General features: G+C 30.7%; 1 protein-coding gene across 2 annotated transcripts in view; it reads right to left on the bottom strand.

Annotated features, from left to right (window-relative positions):
- The window catches only part of LOC129983884 (inactive tyrosine-protein kinase transmembrane receptor ROR1-like), a 394,447-nt gene that overhangs the window by 207,103 nt on the left and 164,639 nt on the right, over positions 1-22,705 (bottom strand). For both annotated transcript variants that reach the window (XM_056093570.1, XM_056093571.1), the window contains exon 2: positions 15,058-15,148. In XM_056093570.1, coding sequence (XP_055949545.1) covers positions 15,058-15,148 — 91 coding nt within the window. The remainder of the gene's footprint in view (positions 1-15,057; positions 15,149-22,705) is intronic.

The following is a 22,705-nucleotide window of genomic DNA, read 5'->3' as shown; positions in this document are numbered from 1 at the left end:
ACTCATCATTTTGAACCACTATCAGATAACGAGGACAACACCTGAGCTGGCACCTCCTATCCACACCAGAGGGAGGACGTTTGGCCCAGACTATTTTAACGTGTACGAGATTCGTTTACACGACGGCTCTTCGGTGGAATCGGGTCACGAACCTGAAACCCTCCGGTTCCTAGGCCAAGACCTTACCATCAGGCCACCGCGGCCCTTATTAATATTTAGAGTTCCGTGAATGTAAGAAAATCACCGGAGTCGCAATTTGACGACGTCTACTTTCAGGAAAATAAAACAATACTGATCCATTTTCATTCGGTTTGATTAATTATTGAATTTCACGTGTTATAATCATTAAATGGCATCACTCTTATTTTAAATTGCAACTACTCATTAAATGTTTTATTTGATTCGCATTTTGATTGCATTTGCCAAGAGAGTTAAAGTTGACATCTATCATGTCGTTGTTTCTAATAGCACTTGTCCTAAACAAGCCCACTGACTTTAAGAAGTTATTTGTGGATTAAGCCAAGGATACGTCTCTTGTTTTTTCAGTCGTGCCATCTAGGGCCAAGAGTACGACTTAGCTGCACACACGTCACAGTCCTTTTTACAGGGCGGACTTCATTCATGCATTTCGTTCACTCATCCAAGATGGTAATTTAGACCTGAATCAGAGAACTATCACCTCTGATCCAGTACCCCCAGTGCTATTACTCTCGACATGGAGGACTTTGTGACCACGACAGATTTATACGCGCGTCAGCCAACATACACGTGGAGTCTTCGGCCAGCGGGGTTCGAACTCGCAACCCAAGGGGCACGAATCTAAATCCCTACCAACCAGGCTATCCCGACCTTACATATATCATTTTTATCATTAACGTTCTACGGCAAAACAAATGAATCAGACTTCACTTATTATCAAAATAATACTTGCAAAAAATTTTTAAGCCGATTTTATTGAAATGCCATCTATCACTTCGGAATTAATGCGTAAGGTTTTTAAAAATGGATATTTTTTGTATTTATAAAAACAACATCAGCATAGCATGTTTATGTTGATTACTAATACCATTAACACAAATGATTCGTTTATAAAAGAGATTAATACAATTTTCCATAAAGACATTGAGATGAAAAACTGTTGTCAGCTTCATTATTTTAATCGAGTAAGCGTATTTCAGTAAAAAAATTAAAGCTTTTTTTATTCACTCGCTAATTGCTTAGCTTTCTTAAATAATTCCATTTTTTTTAACACTAATAGAATTCCAATTTTTTCGCCCTATGGTCATTAACATTTCCTTTTGCTAATTTAATACTAAAGACATAGAGAAATGAGCTATTCGAGAGTTAAAAAAAAAACTTAGCACCAAGCATGTAATCGGATTCGTATTATCTTTGTCAAAAAAGTATTAAAAGAGGAAAAAAAGAACAAATAAAAAAAAAAACTTAGAAGTTACTGATGATTTTAGCTTGAGGAAATGAATCATAACAGATTTATGTAAAAGTTAAAGTCCTAGAAAATTTATATAAGTAAAACGGTAACATATGTGGTACAGAAATCACTCGTATTACTTATTATAGAATGGCAAGAGTCAAAAGCAAACAAACTATCGTAAAAATTTTAAGGTACTTCACAGAACAAATTTACAGTTACATTGAATTCAAAACTTTCAAAAGAGCTGAAAAATATTATAAGAAATGTCACGGTGAGGGTTCGCCGTATCACCAAAGTCTATTCAGGCAGAGGAAAGAAGATGTAAAGAAATCTAGATGAATAATTCTATTATTTGTCTTCGGAAATCCATGTTCACATCTTTCAAAACAATTATTTTACGAAAATGGTCTATTTATTATCTCAAGGCTAAACAATTATATTTCCAATAATGTCAGTTCCATTTCTTAAATTTGTTTTCCTTCATTTTAATAATATTTTTAATTCATTATCTATTTTAATACACTATCTTTAACACTGTTTTTAAATGATATGGTAGAATTAAAGCTCATCCATCAAATTTTCAATCACGTGAAACTTCGTAATACTATTTCCACTTTCATTTTTATTTCGCAATATGTGCCCTATTTAATTTGATATACATTAATTTAATGTATTCAGGTTTGTTTAAACAATGTTCAGTTATTTAAAAAAAATGCATACTATATTACTCATTTAATGGTTTAAAATGTCAATCTAGACAAATACACTAGTCACCAAAAGCGGCTAGTAAATTTTATTTTTTGAAATTAAATTCAAGATGGCTTGATCTAGGTTCCGTTAGATCGGGATGCCATTCCATACAAGATATTAGTGCAGAAAATGCCAGGACAGCTTGTCCTGTAGCATGAATCGATTCTAAATTTTAAGAATCGAATTTCCTATATAATAAAGTAATCGATACTTTTTAGAGATGTATTGATTTGATTTCTGGTCATATAATGCAAATTACCATTTTTTTAAAAAGTATTTAATAAAAAGTGTATTGGGATTGGGATTTTGAGGCAAATGTCGATTTTGAATTCAGTGGTAGTGAGCATTGCTCTTAGAGGTGTGAGGAATTAAATATTTAGATGTTACTTAATACTTCATACTATCATTTAAGGTAGAATAAGGCTTATTATCTTAATTCTAGGAGGTTTTAATTTTTAAAGGAAAACGTCAGTTTAGAGTTTGTTTATATTAACGTCCTGTTGTAAAGCAACACTAGGGATATTTTGAGACTAATTTTAAACCACGGTCAGATGACGAGGACGAAACCTGAGCAAGCACCCTCCCCTCCACACCAGTTTGACCCTGACGGATTTAACGTGCAACAGACCCTCTAAGAGGACGGTTCTTCGGTGGAATCTGGTCTCGAACCTGAAGCCCTACGGTTCACGAGTCGAGACCTTACCACTAGGTCACCGCGGCCCCCATCATTTTAAAGAAATGTGAACATAATATGTAAGAGAAATTTGACTCTATCAAAAATGTTTCACAAAATAATAACAGATATTCGCATTTCCTAATGTTTACTGAATAATTTATGTTCTCAATCGACTTCGGACAATATGGCAGCTAGGATCAGTTTTCTGAAAAGGTGGAATTTGACATCAGTACATGCACCCAATCCAGTAGCTGGATGGTTTCCCTACTAACATTCGCCTTCATTCGCCAGTGTTTTAGATTGTGGAGATTTTTAAGAGAAAAATTATTTGATGAACAAGAGTACTCTGCCATCAACTTTAATCTCAGGTTTAGAAAATCTAGCATTTCTCGTTTCTCTTTCTAGCATCCTCAAAATTTTAATGTCTTAATGTATAGTTGAAATTAGGGATTGCAATACCGGACCAAAATTTCAATACCGGTATTCGGTATTTTTTAGATCTTAATACCGGGATACCGGTTTTAATACCGGTATTAGAAATTTTAGAAAAAGAAAGAAAATACAGGCGTTTCTTTGTTTTATTTTCTAGTTTTATTAGAAAGGGTAAATATCACAAAAAAATAATTTGTAACTTATAAATTATAACAGTATATAAAGAATCACAAAAAAGTAAAGGAACAACTTATTTATTTAAATCACAAAAAATTGTAAATATCACTATTCAGTCTGTGGTACTAATACAAATTTTTGAAATGTGATCTTAAAAAACCTAATGCATCCATTGTACTGTCATTAAGCCTGAAAAGTAATTTTGTGCAAAAATTACTAGCTGTCGAAAACACTCTTTCGGCATCTACAATAGTTAGTAGCACTGTTAGCAATGCGAGATATACTTTTTCCAAGTATTTACCTCTAAATCCCTCATCTTCAAATAAATCGATTTCTTATCGGATGGTTTTCGATATAGTTGATTTCTGTACTGTATTTTGGTTCGTTGAAATTTTCTTATTTATCGCTAATTCTAACTTTTGCTCAAGAGATAATTCCTTTTCACTATTGACATTAGTGTCATCATAATCTTCGATAACTGAACCGAATTCTTTTGAATGTGGATAGGTTTGTGAGTAAAAAATTTTAAGAAAATTTACTATAAACTTAATCAGATTTGAATTCGTTCCTTTCTTTTCTTCTTTTTCATTTTCATTTTTAAAATCATTATAATTATGTAAATACCATAAGACATTTTCTATTTCGATATGGCTTTCTTCTGTGCTATTTTTTCAATGTAATATATAATCTTCAGATAGTGATGTGTGCTGTTCGAGTGTGATGTCTGCTGTTAGGAGTAAACGGTTCCAACGTATCTTAAAATCTAATATTAACATATATTCTGTTTTATTTTCAGTTAGTATGTATTTTAGTAATATGTCATCTTTTATAGGGGAACGTTTAAATATCTTAATTTTTCGAACTTTATATATTATAGGAAGCAATTCTTGATGGGTTAATATTTCATCCTCATTAGCAATATCTTTTTCAGCAATTACATTGTCATTATCTTCATTGTCAATAGCACTCTCACTCTTACTCTCTTCGAAGTTGGAATCCGAAGTTTCTATATCCACAGTATTTGGGTTCTTCTGTTCTTTATTTTTTTGGTGTAATACATCTATTACTCTTAACTGAATTCCATGAGCATAGCACAATTGCTGATTGGCACCTATCAACTTTCCAACTTTTTTCATAACTGTTGCTTCATCAGTCATTATGGATACAATTTCTTCTTTCAGAGATAATCCATGTTTCGCTCATTTAGATTTAAGCAATTAATTAAACCATTAATTAGTTAATTAATTTCGCCCGTTAGGGAGACATAAAAACAAAAACGTACACTATTTTGCTATGTTGGCGATCCCTGAACATATAGTGGAGACAATTTTAAAAATTTCTAGTAAATACCGAAAAACCGGTATTTAAACTTATGAATACCGGTATTACAAAATTGTACAAATGGCTCAAAATACCGGTATTCGGTATCCCGGTATTGCAATCCCTAGTTGAAATGCTGGGTGAGGAGCGGAAAACTCTCAAAAGACTCAATTACCACAAATTTTATTGCCCCACTTCAAATAGTAGCGCAATATGACAATTTTCATTGCCCCGCTACAAGTAGCAGTGCATTATGGCAAGTTTTAGCACTGATCTACAAATAGCACCGCATTGTGGCAAATTTCAGCGCTCTTCTACTAATAGTAACGAACTGTGGCAAATTTCAGTGCCCCGTTATGAATCATTGCATTGTGGCAAGTTTTAATGTCCTGCTACGAGTAATAATGCATTACGGCAGGTTTTTGTCCCGTTACGAGTCGCATTGCATTATGGCAAGTTTAAGTGCACCGCTACGAATAGTACTACATTGTGACAAATTTCTACGAGTAGTACTACATTGTGACAAATTTCTACGAGTAGTACTACATTGTGACAAATTTCTACGAGTAGTACTACATTGTGACAAATTTCTACGAGTAGTACTACATTGTGACAAATTTCTACGAGTAGTACTACATTGTGACAAATTTCTACGAGTAGTACTACATTGTGACAAATTTCTACGAGTAGTACTACATTGTGACAAATTTCTACGAGTAGTACTACATTGTGACAAATTTCTACGAGTAGTACTACATTGTGACAAATTTCTACGAGTAGTACTACATTGTGACAAGTTTCAATGCCTCTCTACGAGTAATACTGCATTGTGGCAACTTTTAGTGTTCGCAATATATATTAGTGTATTGTGGTAAATTTCAGTGCGCCGCTATGTATCAATGTATTGTGACAAATTTCACTCTCCGTTATATATTAGTGTATTTTTGGCAAATTTCAGTGTCTCGCTGCGATAGTAGTGCATTATAACAAGCTTCAGTGACCGCTACGATTAGTAATACATACTGGCAAGTTTCAGAGTCCGCTATGGAGTAGTAATGCAGTATGGGAAATTTTATGTGTCTTAACGTAAGAAAGAGAAAGTGGCATGTATTTTCAATACCTTCCTTTCCACTCATTGAATATACAAATTTTAATTAGGATCAATAATTTTTTAAGATTTATAATTTTAGATGTATATGTTTTCTTGTAACTGCGCGCACCAAATTTTTTTTTATTTCATTAGATGTATTTTTGTGTCATGGCATTCACATACACGCAAATCCAGAGGCGAACAAGTGGTCAACCCTTTAGGAGATTTTTATAAAAATTTAATAACAATTCCAATTATGATGATATATCTGTATGTTAAATTTTATTCAATAATTCCTTGCACCTTTGAGATATTGTAATTACACATATACAGACAGATTTTTATAGACGAATTTTGACCAAATTTTATAGAAATCTAAAATTTTAATGATAAGACAGTCACATTTCATTGCTGTAGCTGATTAACATATTTAAAATTGGGTAGTCGTTGGTGAAATGATCTGGCCTCTAGACCGCACAGAGAGACTAATTCGTAGTCAGAAAAACAGACAGAGTGACAGAATATTTCCAAAAAGGTGTTTTTGAACTCAGAAAGGTATGGAACATAAAAGTTCATAACGATCTCGAAAATCGAATTTTTTTTTTTTTGACAATCCGAATAGTTCAGCTTTATTAACTTTGTAAAAAAAGATTTTTCAATAATCATTTAAAGAAAGAAAAGTCTAGGATAAGTCAACCAAATGCTTCTCCGACGGGCCACGAAGGCACACGGATTTAAACCATAGGGCTGAATGACCGGACCGCCGCAACAGAAACACTGACGGGAACTGTTGTTGAGTCCTAAGGGCCATCACCGGCCTCGGTACAACCCTCCCCGAAGGAAGTACGTCCCGTCATCCATGGGAGAAGTCAGATCCCCCACCCATTTGTGTACCCTCCAGGGTGGCGAGATCCAACTACCATGCCGGAAGCATCTCATCCTCATTGCGAGTTGCCCCCACCCCGGGAGTTAAGTCTAGGATAAGTCAACCATCTAACTCTCCGACCCGCCCTAAGGCACACGGATTTAAACCATAAAACTGAATGACCGGGCCGCCGCAACAGCAATTGGCGGGAACTGTGGTTGAGTCCTAAGGGCCGTCACCGGCCACGGTACAACCCTCCCCGAAGGAAGTACGTCCCGTCATCGATGGGAGGAGCCAGATTCCCCACCTATTAGTGTACCCTCCAGGGTGGCGAGATCCAACCACCATGCCGGAAGCATCTCATCCTCATTTCGAGGTGCCCCCCCCCGAGGGTCTAGGATAAAGTCTCCTTAGAGTAAGGCAAATTTTCACTGTCTTTAAGTTAATTTTATGAAGACATCATGAAATATGCTTATTTTATATTTCATGCAATCCGCATCAAAGGAATGAAATATCATATTTGCATGAGTACATGCCACATTCTTAAAAAAGTATATTTTATGTGATACTAATAATTAATTTTTTTTTAAATTCTCTACAAGATGGCGCCACACTCATGGAATAAAAATTACCAGATTGTGTAAAGATTAAATTCTGAAAATATAAAAAAGTGAGAGCAGTCAGTGAGAACACATAAGTGAATATAAGTTAGAAAATTTCGGATCTTTACTTCATATCTGCTAATAATAAAGATGCATGTGTGTGCCCATGCGTGCTTGTATGTGTGTTGACGCTCTATACACTAGATTACTTGACCTATGGCTACCAGATTTGACGTATATATATTTGGAGGGTAAAAACTTTCCAACTTGGGCGATCTTTTAAAAATTTTACATAGAATTACAATTAATCAAAACATAAGAATTTAGCTATTTTCCAGCGGCTTTCATATGCATAACTGCAGAAAAATGAATTTCACCCGTTTTAAAATTTAAAGAGTTATCATTTTAACGAAACTATAATTAAGTAGGCGTATAAATTATTCTTGAAGTTTGACATTATATTGAAATTTTATTTCGCGTTAATTCTAACAATATATTACAGTATTAGGTTTAAATTCTAACTATTTTCATTGTTTCATCAAATATTTAATGGTGACTTTTTCTTCCATTGCTGAAAGCTAAAGAAGAAAGATTCTGTTTAATGTTTGGATAGTTTACAAGGCAAATAAAAAAATTTAAATGAAATCTAAGATCACAAATTTCAAGTTATTATGTGAGAACATTATTATTTTTTAAGTCATTTGTCTTAATTAATTTAAGTCAATAACCAGTTTTGAAACAATCGCGAGACTCTCTCTCTCTCTCTATAATTATTTTAAACTTTCATTTTCAATTTCTGGCAAACAAAGTTTTGGAGCTCGACCGATTTTGTGATGAAATAGCAGCTATGATGTCGCAGTTCTACTTCAACTTTTTAAAAACGCATCTGCTGTCAAAGAAGCATACGTAATAATAAAGCAATACTGGAAAGGCAAATCAATCTTATAAAAACGCATCTGCTTTCAAAGAAGCATACGTATTAATAATGCAATACTGGTAAAAGCAGGTAAAAAAATATATACGATTAAAAGATGTTGATGATAATTGCCCTTTATGCTTTATTTATTGCCTACGCGATTTCGAGCTTCAAACCCCCTAACCAAAACAACATCATGTTCTCGCATGATAAAAATTAAGCTACAATATCGCGAAGTTTAGAAGATAAAGGAACCAGATATTTATGTTTTCAATAGGGCTTTTGATATTATGGGACAGTCTTTGACAGAAAATAGAATCATGTACACAAGAAACAGCCAACTTCAATAATAAATATTTATTATCAGACAATATGAAGGAATCAAGAACATGAAGTTATATCTAATTTATTTATTGAGAATCAAATACATCCAATATTCTTGCCAAAGAGACTGGTCACTTGTGGCGACTAATTTAGAAATAAATGAAAAATCAATTAGAAACTCCCATTTTTACAAAACAGGTTTAGCAAAAGCATTAAAAATTGTGCAGCATCAAATTTTAATTCTAGTTATTAAGTTTATTGCTACATCTGCTTTTTTTCTTATTTCAAAACAATACAGCAAAAAAAAAGTTCAAAATTTCAAAAGATTTACTTTGATAAAATACACGAATGCATTACAAACGAACTAAACCAAAGGCAGAAGAAAAAATAAATAAATAAGCGACGGGCTTTGATTTCGCTAATTGCCCATTGCTCTCATTATGCAATAGTATAAACGGGAAAAAGAGTTTTCAAAACTCTACGAGTTAAAAAAAAAAAAAAAAAAAAACATTCTCCACTAATTGCTATTTTTTTTTTCAAAAAAAAAAATCAGATGAAAAAATAATAATGACTTTCAAATGGTTGTTATCAGAACATAAAGTTAAGAGAAGAAAGGAAAAAATCACAACCAATATTTAGTTAAATTTAAAGGAAGAAGTTAAAAAAAAAAAAAAATCTCGCCAGCGAATTTTTAAGTGCTTCGTCTGTTTTAACGTTAATTAATTTCTAAGGGATTGACATATTCCCCTCTCTAATAAACCGGTCGCTTCGAGTTGGTATGTAATTGCCACTGATGAAAAAAAAGTTGCATACACTTAAAGAAATTTTATTTGACAATGAAAAAGAAAAATATCCACCTAACTGTCAAGATTTATAAACTGTTAGGTGCGCCTTTGGCGAAGAGGACGTCGTTAGGAAGGATGAATTCAAGTCTTAGATAATTGTGTTCTCCCTTTTAGTTGCAAAATTAATCATAAGTAATGAAAAAAATGAAAAAAAATGTAGTTTTAGAAAGGAAGTAATCTAGTAATGCACTGGAAGATATGTTTTGTCAAAGTATCTAAGTTACGTATAATGATTTTAAATATTATTTAATATCCAATTAAAACGCATTTTTTTCTGAGAACTAGAAAAAACAATTTAAAGTACATTAGCTGAAATATTCCGTTTATTTAAAGCCTGTCGTTGGTTTAATAAATTACTTTTCATTGTTTTCAACAAAAAGGGAAAAAAAAAAGAAATTAAAAAAAATAAACTTCAATAATTTTAATTCTTTAATTGGATTATTAGGTGGTTTTTAAGAGTAACCATTTCGTTTAAATCATAATTTATATCAAATTATCATTCTGAAATATATTTTTTCAAGAATTAGGAATTACTTTTTAATGAAATTTTCTTTATAATTTGTCATCTGATTCAAAAATTATTGCGAATTTTTTTCTTTAACGTTTAAATTATTAGAGGATTTTTTTTTTAAAATCTTCTCAAGTCTTAATACGACGTGATCTATGTTTCTCTATTGCCAAATTCTAGCAAAGAACAGATTTTTAACTTCCGTAATGTATATTTTTAAAAAATTTAAGCGTTTGATGCTATCACACTTTTGAGCTTGATAAGCTGTTTGGTGAGCTGGTGAATCATTTTTTATAACCCTGCATATGAAATATGCAAAGAAAAAGTATTTCAATAGTAAAAAAAATCAAATCTTAAGATATTTACGAATTTCTAGGATCCAAACTTTTCTAAATCCGGAAACAACATGCTCGGAATTATATCCGACTGTATCTCTGAGAGGATAATAAATTACAAATGTTGCGAGCTATACGAAGGAAATTTGGTATACGGTCTTTTACATCAAATTTTGCATGAAGTCCGTTTAAGAATCAAAGTGTACACTTTTCCAAGTACATGCGACTACGTTCCGAGTAATAACTATAAAGCGCAAACAGCCAGATTTATAAAAATTGGCGCACAAGTTTAGCATTTAACGTATTGGTCTTAAATCCAAAGTGACAACAATCACAATGGATTTATAGTGCTAGATAAGGTATCAAATTTTGAAACTTTTCTGTCTACCGTCAAAGTGGCCGCACTCACAACGAATTTATACCGTTGTATCAAGTATCCAATTTTTGCAATTCTTCTGTCTATGTCAAAATCACAACGGATTTATAAAGCCAAATCAAGTATCAAATTTTTATAACTCTCCATCCACTTTTAGAATGGCATTAATCACAAAATATTTATAGCGCTAGATCAAGTATCAGATTTTTGTAACTCTTCTATCCACTGTCAGAATGGCATCAGGCACAATTGATTTATAGCGCTAAATCAAGTATCAGATTTTTGTAACTCTTCCGTTCACTGTCAGAATGACATCAGTCACAAATGATTTATAGCGCTAGAACAAGTATCAGATTATTATAATTCTTCCGTCCCCCGTCAGAATAGCATCAGTCACAAATGATTTATAGCGCTAGATCAAGTATCAGATTATTATAATTCTTCCGTCCCCCGTCAGAATAGCATCAGTCACAAATGATTTATAGTGCTAGATCAAGTATCAGAGTTTTGCAACTCTTCCGTCCACTGTCAGAAGGAATTTTTAGAGGTAGATCAAGTATAAAATTTTGAATGTCCTTAGGTTTGCAAATTGCGGCGTGTAAGCACGATATTCAAACACACAATTTCGATAAATAAAATTTGACATGTGATATTTTTATTAAAATTTTTATGTGTCAAAGCGTTGAAAATCCTTACTTGCTTTTATTTCTTATGCTTGCTAACTTTGGCGATCAGCCAGTTTGCCCAGTCTTAATGCTCATTAAAATTTTCATTTAAATATTTATGTAATTTGTCTTTTAATTGCTTCTTTATCCAAATATTTTAAGCTTCAAATTTTGATAGTTATATAATTCGCCCCTTATGCCATAATGTCCTTTGTATCTCTCACTCATTTTCTGTCAGCTCTAGTAAAACATTAAATTAAAGTGGAAATGATTACAGAGCACGAAATGCTCAGGTATGGACTCTGAAAATAAAAATCTGAGTACTAGTAGTATTCATGGCCCAGCAGAAGGATCAAAATTTTTTGGTGTGGACCAAGAGATGGCAACATCTTTGTTAAGGAGAATGCAAGAAGATTTCAAGGATATATTTGGTAAACCATTTGTTTACCGCGTCAAGTTACATATGTGGTTAAAATAAGGTTTGAAATATCGTATACAGGAAAAATCGTTTGTAGTTTCTGAGGAGTAAGTGCTCTTTAAGAAAGTGTTTTCAAAAATTTTATTTTAAATTAAAAATTAATCGAAAATGTTACGCTTTTCTATAAAAAATGCAGAATATATCATTACACAAAACATATTTTTACATTACTTAAAAAAAAAAGTTTTTATCGTGAGATCAATTTTATTTTATTACACTTTTCTCTAATTTTATGAATTTTTTAAATATTTTAAATCTACTTTACTTGAATTTTTCCATTATTTATTCACGATTTATATTGACTAGCATTGCGATGATATTAAAACACTTTTTACTATGCACGTTACGTATAATTAACAGTTGCTATGTAATTAATAGTAAATGTTAAAAATACAATAAATATAAATGTTTCAGTCTAAAATATTAACAAACTACTGTTTAGGATAAAGGGTTAAAATTCTTTTCATACATTTTTTTTTTCATCTCTCAAAACGAAGTGAATACAGAAAACCCAACTCTCATAAGAAATAATTAAGACGGCAGAGGAATATGATATCTAATTAGTCTCAGATGAAATAAATGCCTCATTGTTTCACGGCATTTTCTCTTCCTAGCGTAATAATAACAAAAAAACACAAATGAAAATGAGAATGAATGACTGTCTTAATACAAAATGAATGAATAAGATGACAGTAGCGGGTCAGAAGAGAGGCCATAATTCTTACTAAAATGGCTCACAAAATGCCCCATCTCACGCGAATCTTCATAAATTCTTTTATTAATTGCGTAATAAAGCCGATATATGATGTGGAACTTTGATGCGACAGTTTTCTTTCATAGAAGTGCTCCTTAGTATGAGTACTGTACATTTAGGAAAAGAATTATTTTTCAAACGTGAAATATTTCAACGATTTCTTTGTTTAGTTTTATTTCATAGACCTATTTCAAATTACCTATTTTTGAGACCTATAACAATTTTTTTTTCCTTTTAACTTACTTCTTTTGTAAGGAACCTTACAGATTTCATAGACTTACTTCAATGACCTATTTTTGAGACCTATAGAAAATTTTCTTCCTTTTTATTCGTTACTTTTGTAAGGAACCATACAGATTTAATAGAATTATTTCAAATGACCTATTTTTGAGACCTATAGGATTTTTTTTTCCTTTTAACTCGTTACTTTTGTAAGGAACTATACAAATTTCATGGACATATTTCAAATGACCTATTTTTGAGACCTACAGGACATTTTCCTACTTTTTACTCATTTTTTTGTGAGAAACCGTACAGATTTCATAGACTTATTTCAAATGACCTATTTTTAAGATAGACTATAGGAAATTTTCATAGACTATAGGACATATATTGAGGGACTTTTAAAAAGAAATTCTGCAGTTAACCAATTAATATCTCTCTTTCTCTCTCTGTGTACGCGAGTGAATACTTAAAAGATAGACATTAAAGAATGTCGGTTGTATTGTTCAGTGGATGATAAATGTTGATGACGTGAATGCTGACTCATCGGGGAATGTCTTTGTCTTTCTTGGTTATTTATTTATAAGATGAAAAATTAAAATATTTCAAAGAATAAAACTATCTATAAAATTAGTATGAAATTAGAAAAAGCATAAAAATAATATAGGAGAAAATATAGAATCATAAAGAATGAATCAATACAGCATAGCAGAAAATAAAGTGCATATCAAGAAAAAAAATGTCAAAAAATATTGATGGATACTTTAAATGCATATTTTGATTATTTACAAATTAAACTGCTTAACTGATTTCCTAAAAAGTAGTAAAAAAAAAAAGATTCATCTCGGCAAGCTGGAAGGCAAAGGTAGATTCCTTTACATCTAAGTTACTATTGCCAAAATAAATTGTTGATGTTAGAAATAGACAAAATTAAGGCTTGTAAATCCTTTTCATCCTCTAACTTCCAAGACATTGCAGTTATCGAAAAACTTCAAATACAAAAGTTGTTCGTCTTAATACGGCGCTAGTTTGCCTCATTGGATTTATTTTTCTCTCTTCAATATTAAGAAAGTTATAGCGAAATGACAATGTCACCCTCCCCCAAAACCATTTCAACCCTCTTTGAGCTTGATGGGTCATTTACGAACTCGTCCGAGATTTTTACATTTCTATCAACATATTCCAAGCCAGTTAAAATCTAAACAAAATTACTCTAGTGAGACTGTTCATAAGATAACATGGGAAGAGAATTATATAAACTTTTATATTTTTTATATAAAAGTTATAATATATATAAACTTTTGAAAGAAAGGTGGTTTTGGGTTCTAAGGACCATGGTTGGTAAAGAACTGAAGAAATTTACCCGAAGTGATGACATGAGAACCCTTGCAATAGGTAGTCTTCCTACAAGAATCTACCTAAAAATCTATACACCTATACCTTGAAGAATGTACTAATGTAGTGAAACAGATTATAAATCATGTAATATAAAGTAAGGTATTCAAGATTATGTATCCAGTTAATGATAAACGTCTTAAAAACATGTTGTTTTTATTATTTACAAACAAACATATTTCTTTGAAGGGGGAGTCAATTTATATATTCAAGGAGACAATGGAGTTTGAAATAAGCAAAAATGGACGAAAACGCGCAATTTTATATTTATCCTTTCATCACCAAAATATATGTTTATTTGGTCAATAACATACATAGTTTTGTATTGCTCAGTAAAATAAATATTTGAAAGGTTAAGAGGGAAAAAAGTACATCTTAATGACTTTCCTCAATATGAATTTTAATTAGATTTGAATATTTTTGTAATGTTCCAAGTGTTTTAATTTTTGAAGGAATTAAATGAAATTAGTAATAAAGATTTCGGTTCAAATATTAAAAGAAAATAGGGCAGGCATTTTATATTTCGGGCATTTTTAGCTAGTTAACATAAAATTCCTATGAAAATTCAGTAAGCGTGCATAAAAAAGTTTCTAAAGATTTAACATTTAATTGAAATTACAAATTAATACGTAGTTTTGTTCCAAATAAATTTATATTGGGTAGTAAAAAAATTCACCTGGAATATTTTAAAATTTTTTAAAAATTATATATTTTTTTAATTTTTGAAAAATAATACATTTCGTTTTAAAATTTGATGTATTTATATATTAATACGTATGCATAAAAATTAATTTCATAATTGAGTCATTTCTAAAAGTTTCTAATAGTCTGTAAAATTGTCCCCTTAATTACTATCAATCTTAAAACAAACAGAAAGGAATCTGGCAGTACTTACTCATTGGCTGTTTCCTCTCTTTTTGAATCTCCGAAGTCCACCATCTTCCCTAGAATGGGGACCGCATTTTGAGGAGATTCTTCTTCTTCGCCTGAAAAAAATAAAAACAGAAAAATTCAGAAATTTGCAATAATAAAATAATATTTGTACTGATGCAACTTTTAAAATAAAAATATTGGTTATCATAATCATTATAAAATTTAAAAGTTTGAAAGCGATTTATTTGCAATCCAGCGACAAGATCGTCTTGCTCGAACTTACCCAAATCTTCTTTGAAAACATGCGATTAATGGTAAATTTGACTTCCTCAAATGAAAGATTTTAATAAACAATATGTATCTATTATCATACGTTCGATAATGGAATTTATCGATCATAATCAGCGTTCGATAAATTTCATTATCGAACGCTGATTATCTTCTTCCATGAATTTCACATGTATGAAAAATATAAAATGTTTTGTTGATATGTAAATAATAAACGCACAAACTCAACATTTTCGATTTTTCATAAACTCAAGACAATTCAATAATAAATTTGAAAATTTCATTATATTCATATTAAATTAAAATAAATCTATTAAAATGATAAAACTATATTAAAAATAAAATATTAACAAAAATATTTACAATAAAAATTATTAGTTTAAATATTTTAATAAAAATATTCATATTAAAATAAATTTTATTATCGAACGCTCATTACCTTCTTCCGATGAATTTTACGTGAATAAAAAATATAAAATGCTTCCTTTACAGACAAACAAAACAAAAAAAACTCTCAAATTCAATATGTTTGATTTTCATATATTCAATACAATTCAATATAGAAAAAATATATATTAGCCTCATTTAGCTACCAGATACCTTTTCTGGCTGTTAAGTTATTAATACAGAATGCATTTATTAATATTTTATCTTTTTATTTAATAATATTTAAATATATGGATCAAATGAAATTAGTTCATAGCAAAGTACTGCTAAGACAAATTAAAACGCGTATATATCAATAAAAAAATACACAATTCTTTTATTTCACACAATTCTAATTATTTCATGAAATAATTGAATGCAATTTAACAGTGGCTGTATACAATTTCTTGTTATTTCACGAAATATCATATTATATGATACAGTGAGTTCATACTTGAAAGATGCAAGTCAAAAAGATTACTTGCCTGGTAATCGAGCATCGGTTAAGCCTAATTCCGCTCTGGTTTAAACTTTGTTTAATGATAGAATCATTTACGTTTCTTTCCTCTAACTGAATGGAGGATTAATGCTGCGATGAATCCTTTTCCGAACATTGCTTGTTATACTTTTAGCTTCATGAATTAGTTAAGCCAAGCGTTGAATTAAAGGCAGCTTTAAAGACGCTCAATTAAATTTTCTGAAACGTTTGAAAGAAAGTTTGTTTACATTTGAATGTAGCCACTCGACAATAAGTAATAAGACGATTTATGTACCACGTACATATATATCAAGATGTTGTGTGCCTACTTCATCGTATGGGAAGGAGATTCGATTCGATGTTTTGAACCCTTTTTTTCTCTTTGGATTGGGTTCTAAATTTAACACAGATGCGCAATAATAACTAAAAGCTTGACATATATTTTACCGCATTAAATGGATGCACGTTAAGTAACCATTTTCATGCACAAACATACAGACAACTATAAGAGAATTAGGCCTATTTATTTAGATTTACAATTCAGATTCAAAATTGTATATTTCATTTACCATTAAGGAATTTTTTTTGTGAATTTTTGAGTTCACATTCAAACAAACGATCTGAGAGACCACAACTGAAAACTTGTACATTAAAACTTTACACATGCAAAGGCCGACGTCCTGGCATAGGGGTAGCGCATCTTCCCCGTGATCTGGGCATCCCGGGTTCGAGTCCCGGTTTGGGCATGGTTGTTCTTCCTGTTCTATCTGTGAGATGTGTGAATGTGCCCTCCTGTAAAAAGGGGTTGTGCAAGCGAATGAGTAATGCGAGAGTAGTCAAGTCGTACTCTTGGACCAAGTTGGCTCTGCGATAAAAACAAGAGGCGCCCCCCCCCCCAGGCTTAAAATGGCTGTCTTTGAACAGCGGGCTTGTCCATGGCAAGTGCCATAAGAAACAACAACAACACATGCAAAGACAGCATGCAGTAAGATGGTAGATGCGACGTGAAGTAACATTTAGCGTGTAATCATGACATAAAAAAAATGACTGTATTGAAACAGTATTTCCGATCTAATACATTATAAATAATCCAATGTTCATATACTCATGTAAAATATAAACTAGATCATTTTCTTACATTTCAAGAAATTAAAAAAGAACTCGATTATTTCTCAATTTTCAAACAGGAATCAGATTATATTTAAAAGTTTACAAAGGGAGATTTCCACCACGGTTTTTCTATACTATCTAGTAACATGCTAAAATTCCGAATTTCATCCACAGTTATGTTTGTTAATAAGCAAAATAAGATGTGAAATCAACGAGACAAATCAAATACATATTCAGAAAAAGAATCATGAATGTACTTGAATCTAATAAAAGATTCAAAATTTTTAATTCAGCAGTGAAATTGAATAGTGTGTTGGACAGCTCAATTGTATAGTTTCAACACATTATTATCTAGTCTAATTCAACATTTAGCAAATTTGTATGTAAACAATCATGCACTAAATAGATGCTAAAATAAATTAACCTTTACGAAGGACATAAAGTGATCGTTGTAAAATGCAAAGCTTGCCGCATTATATTACGAATTTACAAGAATCAATTATTATGACATACAGACAGTCAAATCTGCAGGCTCGAATTCTGATCTATTGCATAATTTGTAAGGCAAATAGTGTACTGAGTAAATATATGGATGGCGGTCCAATGGTTAATCAGAGGGCACGTTGCTTTAGTTAGTTGCCATTTCATTCGTTTCCCTAAAAGATACCTACGACTTCATATTCGAAATTTAAATAAAACACGGAATTTCCAATGTTTTTAAAAAAGAGAGTTTAATATAAGAAATACTACTTTTATTGTTCATTTCTTGTTGTTAAGGTAACAAAGATGTCCTCTGCGACGGATAGAATTTCAGTTTCCAATAATAAGGCTTTTTTTTTTCAAATAAATATTATCTCTGATGTAAAATTTAGTATATATTTGGCCAATGCTGCATGGTGGAAAAGAAAACAAATTGGGAACTAAACTTATTTTTTCCAAGGGAAAACATGATTTTTGCATGGGAACAAAAGGCGAAATACGTCTAGTTATGTTTTTTTTTCTACTGTAAATATTTTGGTATTTAAATAAATTTCACGTAACATGCCCACCGAATTGTTCAATAACCAGAATGGTTACGGATACTGGGGTATGAGCTGGCGTTCTGTTCTGTTCGTACCAGAGCACAAAAGAGAGAGAGAAAGAAAAAAAAAAAAGAAAGAGAAAGAAATTTGTCCTTCACTACTTTTACTGGGGCCGTGGTGGCCTGGTGGTAAGGTCTCGGCTGGTGAGCCGTAGGGTTTCAGATTCGAGACCCGATTCCACCGAAGAACCGTCGTGTAAGGGGGTCTGTTGCACGTTAAATCCGTCATGCCAAACGCCCTCCCGCTGGTGTGATGTGGCGCGGAGAAGGGGGGTGCCAGCTCAGGTGTCGTCCTCGTCATCTGACCGCGGTTCAAAATGACGAGGTCCGTCCCATAATAGCCCTAGTGTTGCTTTACAACGGGACGTTAATATAACTAAACTAAACTGTTTTTACTAAGAGATCCTATTGGAGTTTCTTTGAAATCCCTATCATTAAAGAAAAAAATTAGGGCAAAGGAAAGGGAATCTTAGGTATTTTTAAAAGCAATGCGTAGCTGTTAGGTTGTTTTTTTTATTATTATTATTATTATTCTTTCACTTGTAGTGTGAGAACTAAAAGCGTCAGCAATTTCTTTAGATCATGTATTAGGAATAATTCAAGAAAAAAAATTTATATTTGGATAAAGAAATACATTTTAGAATAAAGTTAGATTATCTAATTTAAGATTTAAAAAAAGATAGGAAGAATTATTAGAATTCTTGGAGAAATCCGTGACTTAGTATTTTTATCGCTGGTGAAGTGCATCTGTGCCTGAATTTAAGCTCCTATAATTAGAGTTTGAATTAAAAAAAGAAAAAAAAAAAAAACGATTTTGCAATATTTATTATCGAATTGTTCGAAAAGTTTTTAGGTAATAGACCGCTCCATCCAAACCCTCAACAGATTTCGAACAGGTTTCTTGTATTCAATGGAGTTTATATCTTTAGTGAGTACACCGAATCAATATAAACGTGTGAAAGAAAAAGAAAAATGAATGTCATCATAAATTTACAGTATCGGATAATATTTTTACAAAAATATGCGTCTGAAGTTATTTTTAAATCCATGAAAACACTATGTCTAGGATACAGCAAACCTTAAACTTGTTAAAACTGTTTTTCCATTTCTTTTTAATTTTTACAAAATAATTCCTTGATAAACATCAATTGATTCAAAATAAAGTAATTTTTTTCTCTCCAGAAATTCAAGCCAACTGGAAACAACTTTGAAACAACACGATGTTTAACGTTGCTTAATGCAAGGCATTACTTGATAAACGAGTTCCTTGTAGCTTTCAAAGCAAGTATTTCTTCCAAATCCAGAAGAAGACTCAAACCATTTGAAACAACACTCGAGATTAATTGTTTCTCTGTTTATTGTCAGATGAACTGTCTAAACATCGTCTTTCCTTTGACAAATGATCGCTCTGAGCTTTCTACAGATCGGCTAAATTGACAAACAACTAAATGGTTTGAGAAGTGAATTGTTCCTTCTGATAAACATTACGAACTAAGACAGTTCAAAGAATTTTTCTCTTTTGTACAGAAAGAGAAAAATAACTTCTAATATGCCAAACGATTTATTGAATTACAGGAAACAAATACATTGGAAATTGGCTTATTTGTAACTGATGGGACCATTGTAAAAATTCGATTCATTCGGGAATTGGAATTTTAAAAAAATTGATGTTAAAAATAATTACAAAAAAAGAAAATAACTATCTTTGGACTTAAAAATATCTGAAATATTATTATTATTTATATTTCTCAATAGTTTCTATAAACAATACATATATGTAACTAACTTTGATAAATCAAAGATATATTTGATATATACATAATAAAATATATTGATTTTAATATAATGCATTAACTAATTTAATAAAGTAATGATAATGGTAAGTAAAAAATTTTTGATGATTTTAAAAAATAATTTCACCAAATAAATAAGTAATTTTATAAACAAAATAAATAGTTTTGAATTTCAAAAACTGAACCATAATTAAAAAAACTGTCAAAATAAACGACACAATTAGCAAAAAAATGGCCTCAAAATTTTTATCACGTGAGACCATGACGTTGTTTTGGTTTGAACTTTTGAAGCCTCAAAATGCATCAGTTTTTTGCTTTTAGGTTTATTAGAAAATGATAAAGAAAGTTGTCACACTTATAGACTTATCATCAACAAAAACTTATGACTTAGTTCGAATGTCCGTCATATACCCGATTCTCCTATCTGGCCAATAAAGACGAAAGAACTAGAGGCTGTTGAAAGAAGAACCACAGAGAAGGAAACGGGAAAAAGTTTTGGAGCTCCAACGGTTTTGGGACAGGGGAAAAAAAAAGAATAAGAGTAGAAAAAAAACATTGTTTTCTGCATATTGACGCATCCGTTATCTGATAATCACATGATTGCTTAAAACCGGTTTTTCACCAAAAAAAATTCTGATCTGAAGAGAAAAAAAATTAGAACTCAATGGATTTTGAGATGGTCAAAAAATCTTCACTTTTCTAAATGTTGGTGATTGCGAAATATGAGTCATGTGAGAACATGACGTTTTTCTGTCGGATTGGTACCACGTGACTTAAAGAAATAATGCTCCACAACTTGAAATTTAAGATAGCATATTTCAATTTTTTTTAAAGGTGAATATTTTTCACTTTCATTTGTTGAATGTTGCCATAACAGTAAATGTGTTAATTATTTTATTGCAAAACAGAATAAGACACCTTGGATACAAGGAGCTAAAGTATGTAATTATCAAAAACCATTTTAAAAGTAAAATATTTTGGATTAACCAAAAAGAAACGAATTGCAGAATTTCTTTTATGCTATCTTGATAGACAATTCAGATGACCATAGAAAAATTCGAATTACCTACAAATTCAAATTAAAAACCATTCGCATAATTCAAGCTCCATTGCATTTCTAATCTAGATGGCTTCAACCGAAAACAAAATGTATTCATCTATATCAGAAGAAAGATAAGAATTTATAAAACATAAATTTCAATTTTAGAATAAACTTAGTAAAATCGTGCAGTACATAAATATTTATTTATGCACGAATGTTTCATTCTTTCCTGAAATTTCATGTGTGACAAAAATAATTTTTTACGAATTTTGACTTCTCTTTGTTGTTGATAATTTTTTTTTTCGTGCACATCTGTGAAATGTTGTTTTTTCCTAAAACGCTCGTGAAAAGTTTGTTGAACACTTGGAAAAAAAAATTAAATAAATGAATCAATTCAATCTATTGTTTTAAGATTTCGAGATAAGGTTATTTCACGAAGAATATCTATTATTCTCTGGAGTTCTTTTTTTATTTTGTCTAAACAATATTGATAGTTTCCTATTCCAATTTATTATTCTCATTTTATTATTACCTATATACAAAAATCCTGTCTTTTCGCCAAAAATTTATCAAAACATTTTTTAAAAATAATTTTCAGTTGCATTTCATGAGAAACATAAATACATTAAAAACTCCTCTTTATACTTTTATTCATTGCCGTATTTTAAAAATTGTTCCAGACATAATCATAATAATAGCATTCTATTGAAAACTATAAAAGAAAGTTATTCAGTAAAAAAACAAGTGAAAAAATAATTTAAATAAACTTTAATTATACTAGGCGCTGGTATTTTTCTTATACATTTTAAATAAAATGTCTATATTTATTTTCTATTACATATAATTTTGACTGAATAATTAAATTAACTCCAATATTTTTAAAGAACGAATATTCTGTCAGACTAGAATATTATTAGGAAGTGCTATTTTTCCAAACGATCTTTTTCTTGGAAAGAAAATAATTTGATCATTTTTTCTGAGATACTGTTATTTTAAGTTTTTTTCTTATTCTATATTAAACGTATGTAATTTGGATTCCAGGTGTTTGCTTTATAATATTTGACGATAAATAATATAAAGCTGTATAAAATAATATGAAGAACATTTCAATTTACAATTTCTTCACTTTTATCAGTTATACATAAATCAAATCCTTAATTAAGCAACTATAACATAGAAGCCCATACTCTAATTCTATGGCCATATTACTTCGTGAACAAGGAATTTAATAAAGATTTATGAATGTTAACTTCATTAAATATTGTGAAATGATTTTTCAGATTCAAATAATCTTATATATATATATATATATATATATATATATATATATATATATATATATATATATATATATATATATATATATATATATGTAATGATATTTTAATTCTAATTTCAATTTAATTAATTTCCAAGATTTTATCTTAATTTAGCCCAGAGTAACTTCATTCT

Source organism: Argiope bruennichi, chromosome 9, assembly GCF_947563725.1.
Source record: "Argiope bruennichi chromosome 9, qqArgBrue1.1, whole genome shotgun sequence".
In the NCBI taxonomy this organism is placed as follows: domain Eukaryota; kingdom Metazoa; phylum Arthropoda; class Arachnida; order Araneae; family Araneidae; genus Argiope; species Argiope bruennichi.
The sequence above is the reverse complement of the archived record's forward strand: the minus strand, read 5'-3'. Positions and strand labels throughout refer to the sequence as shown.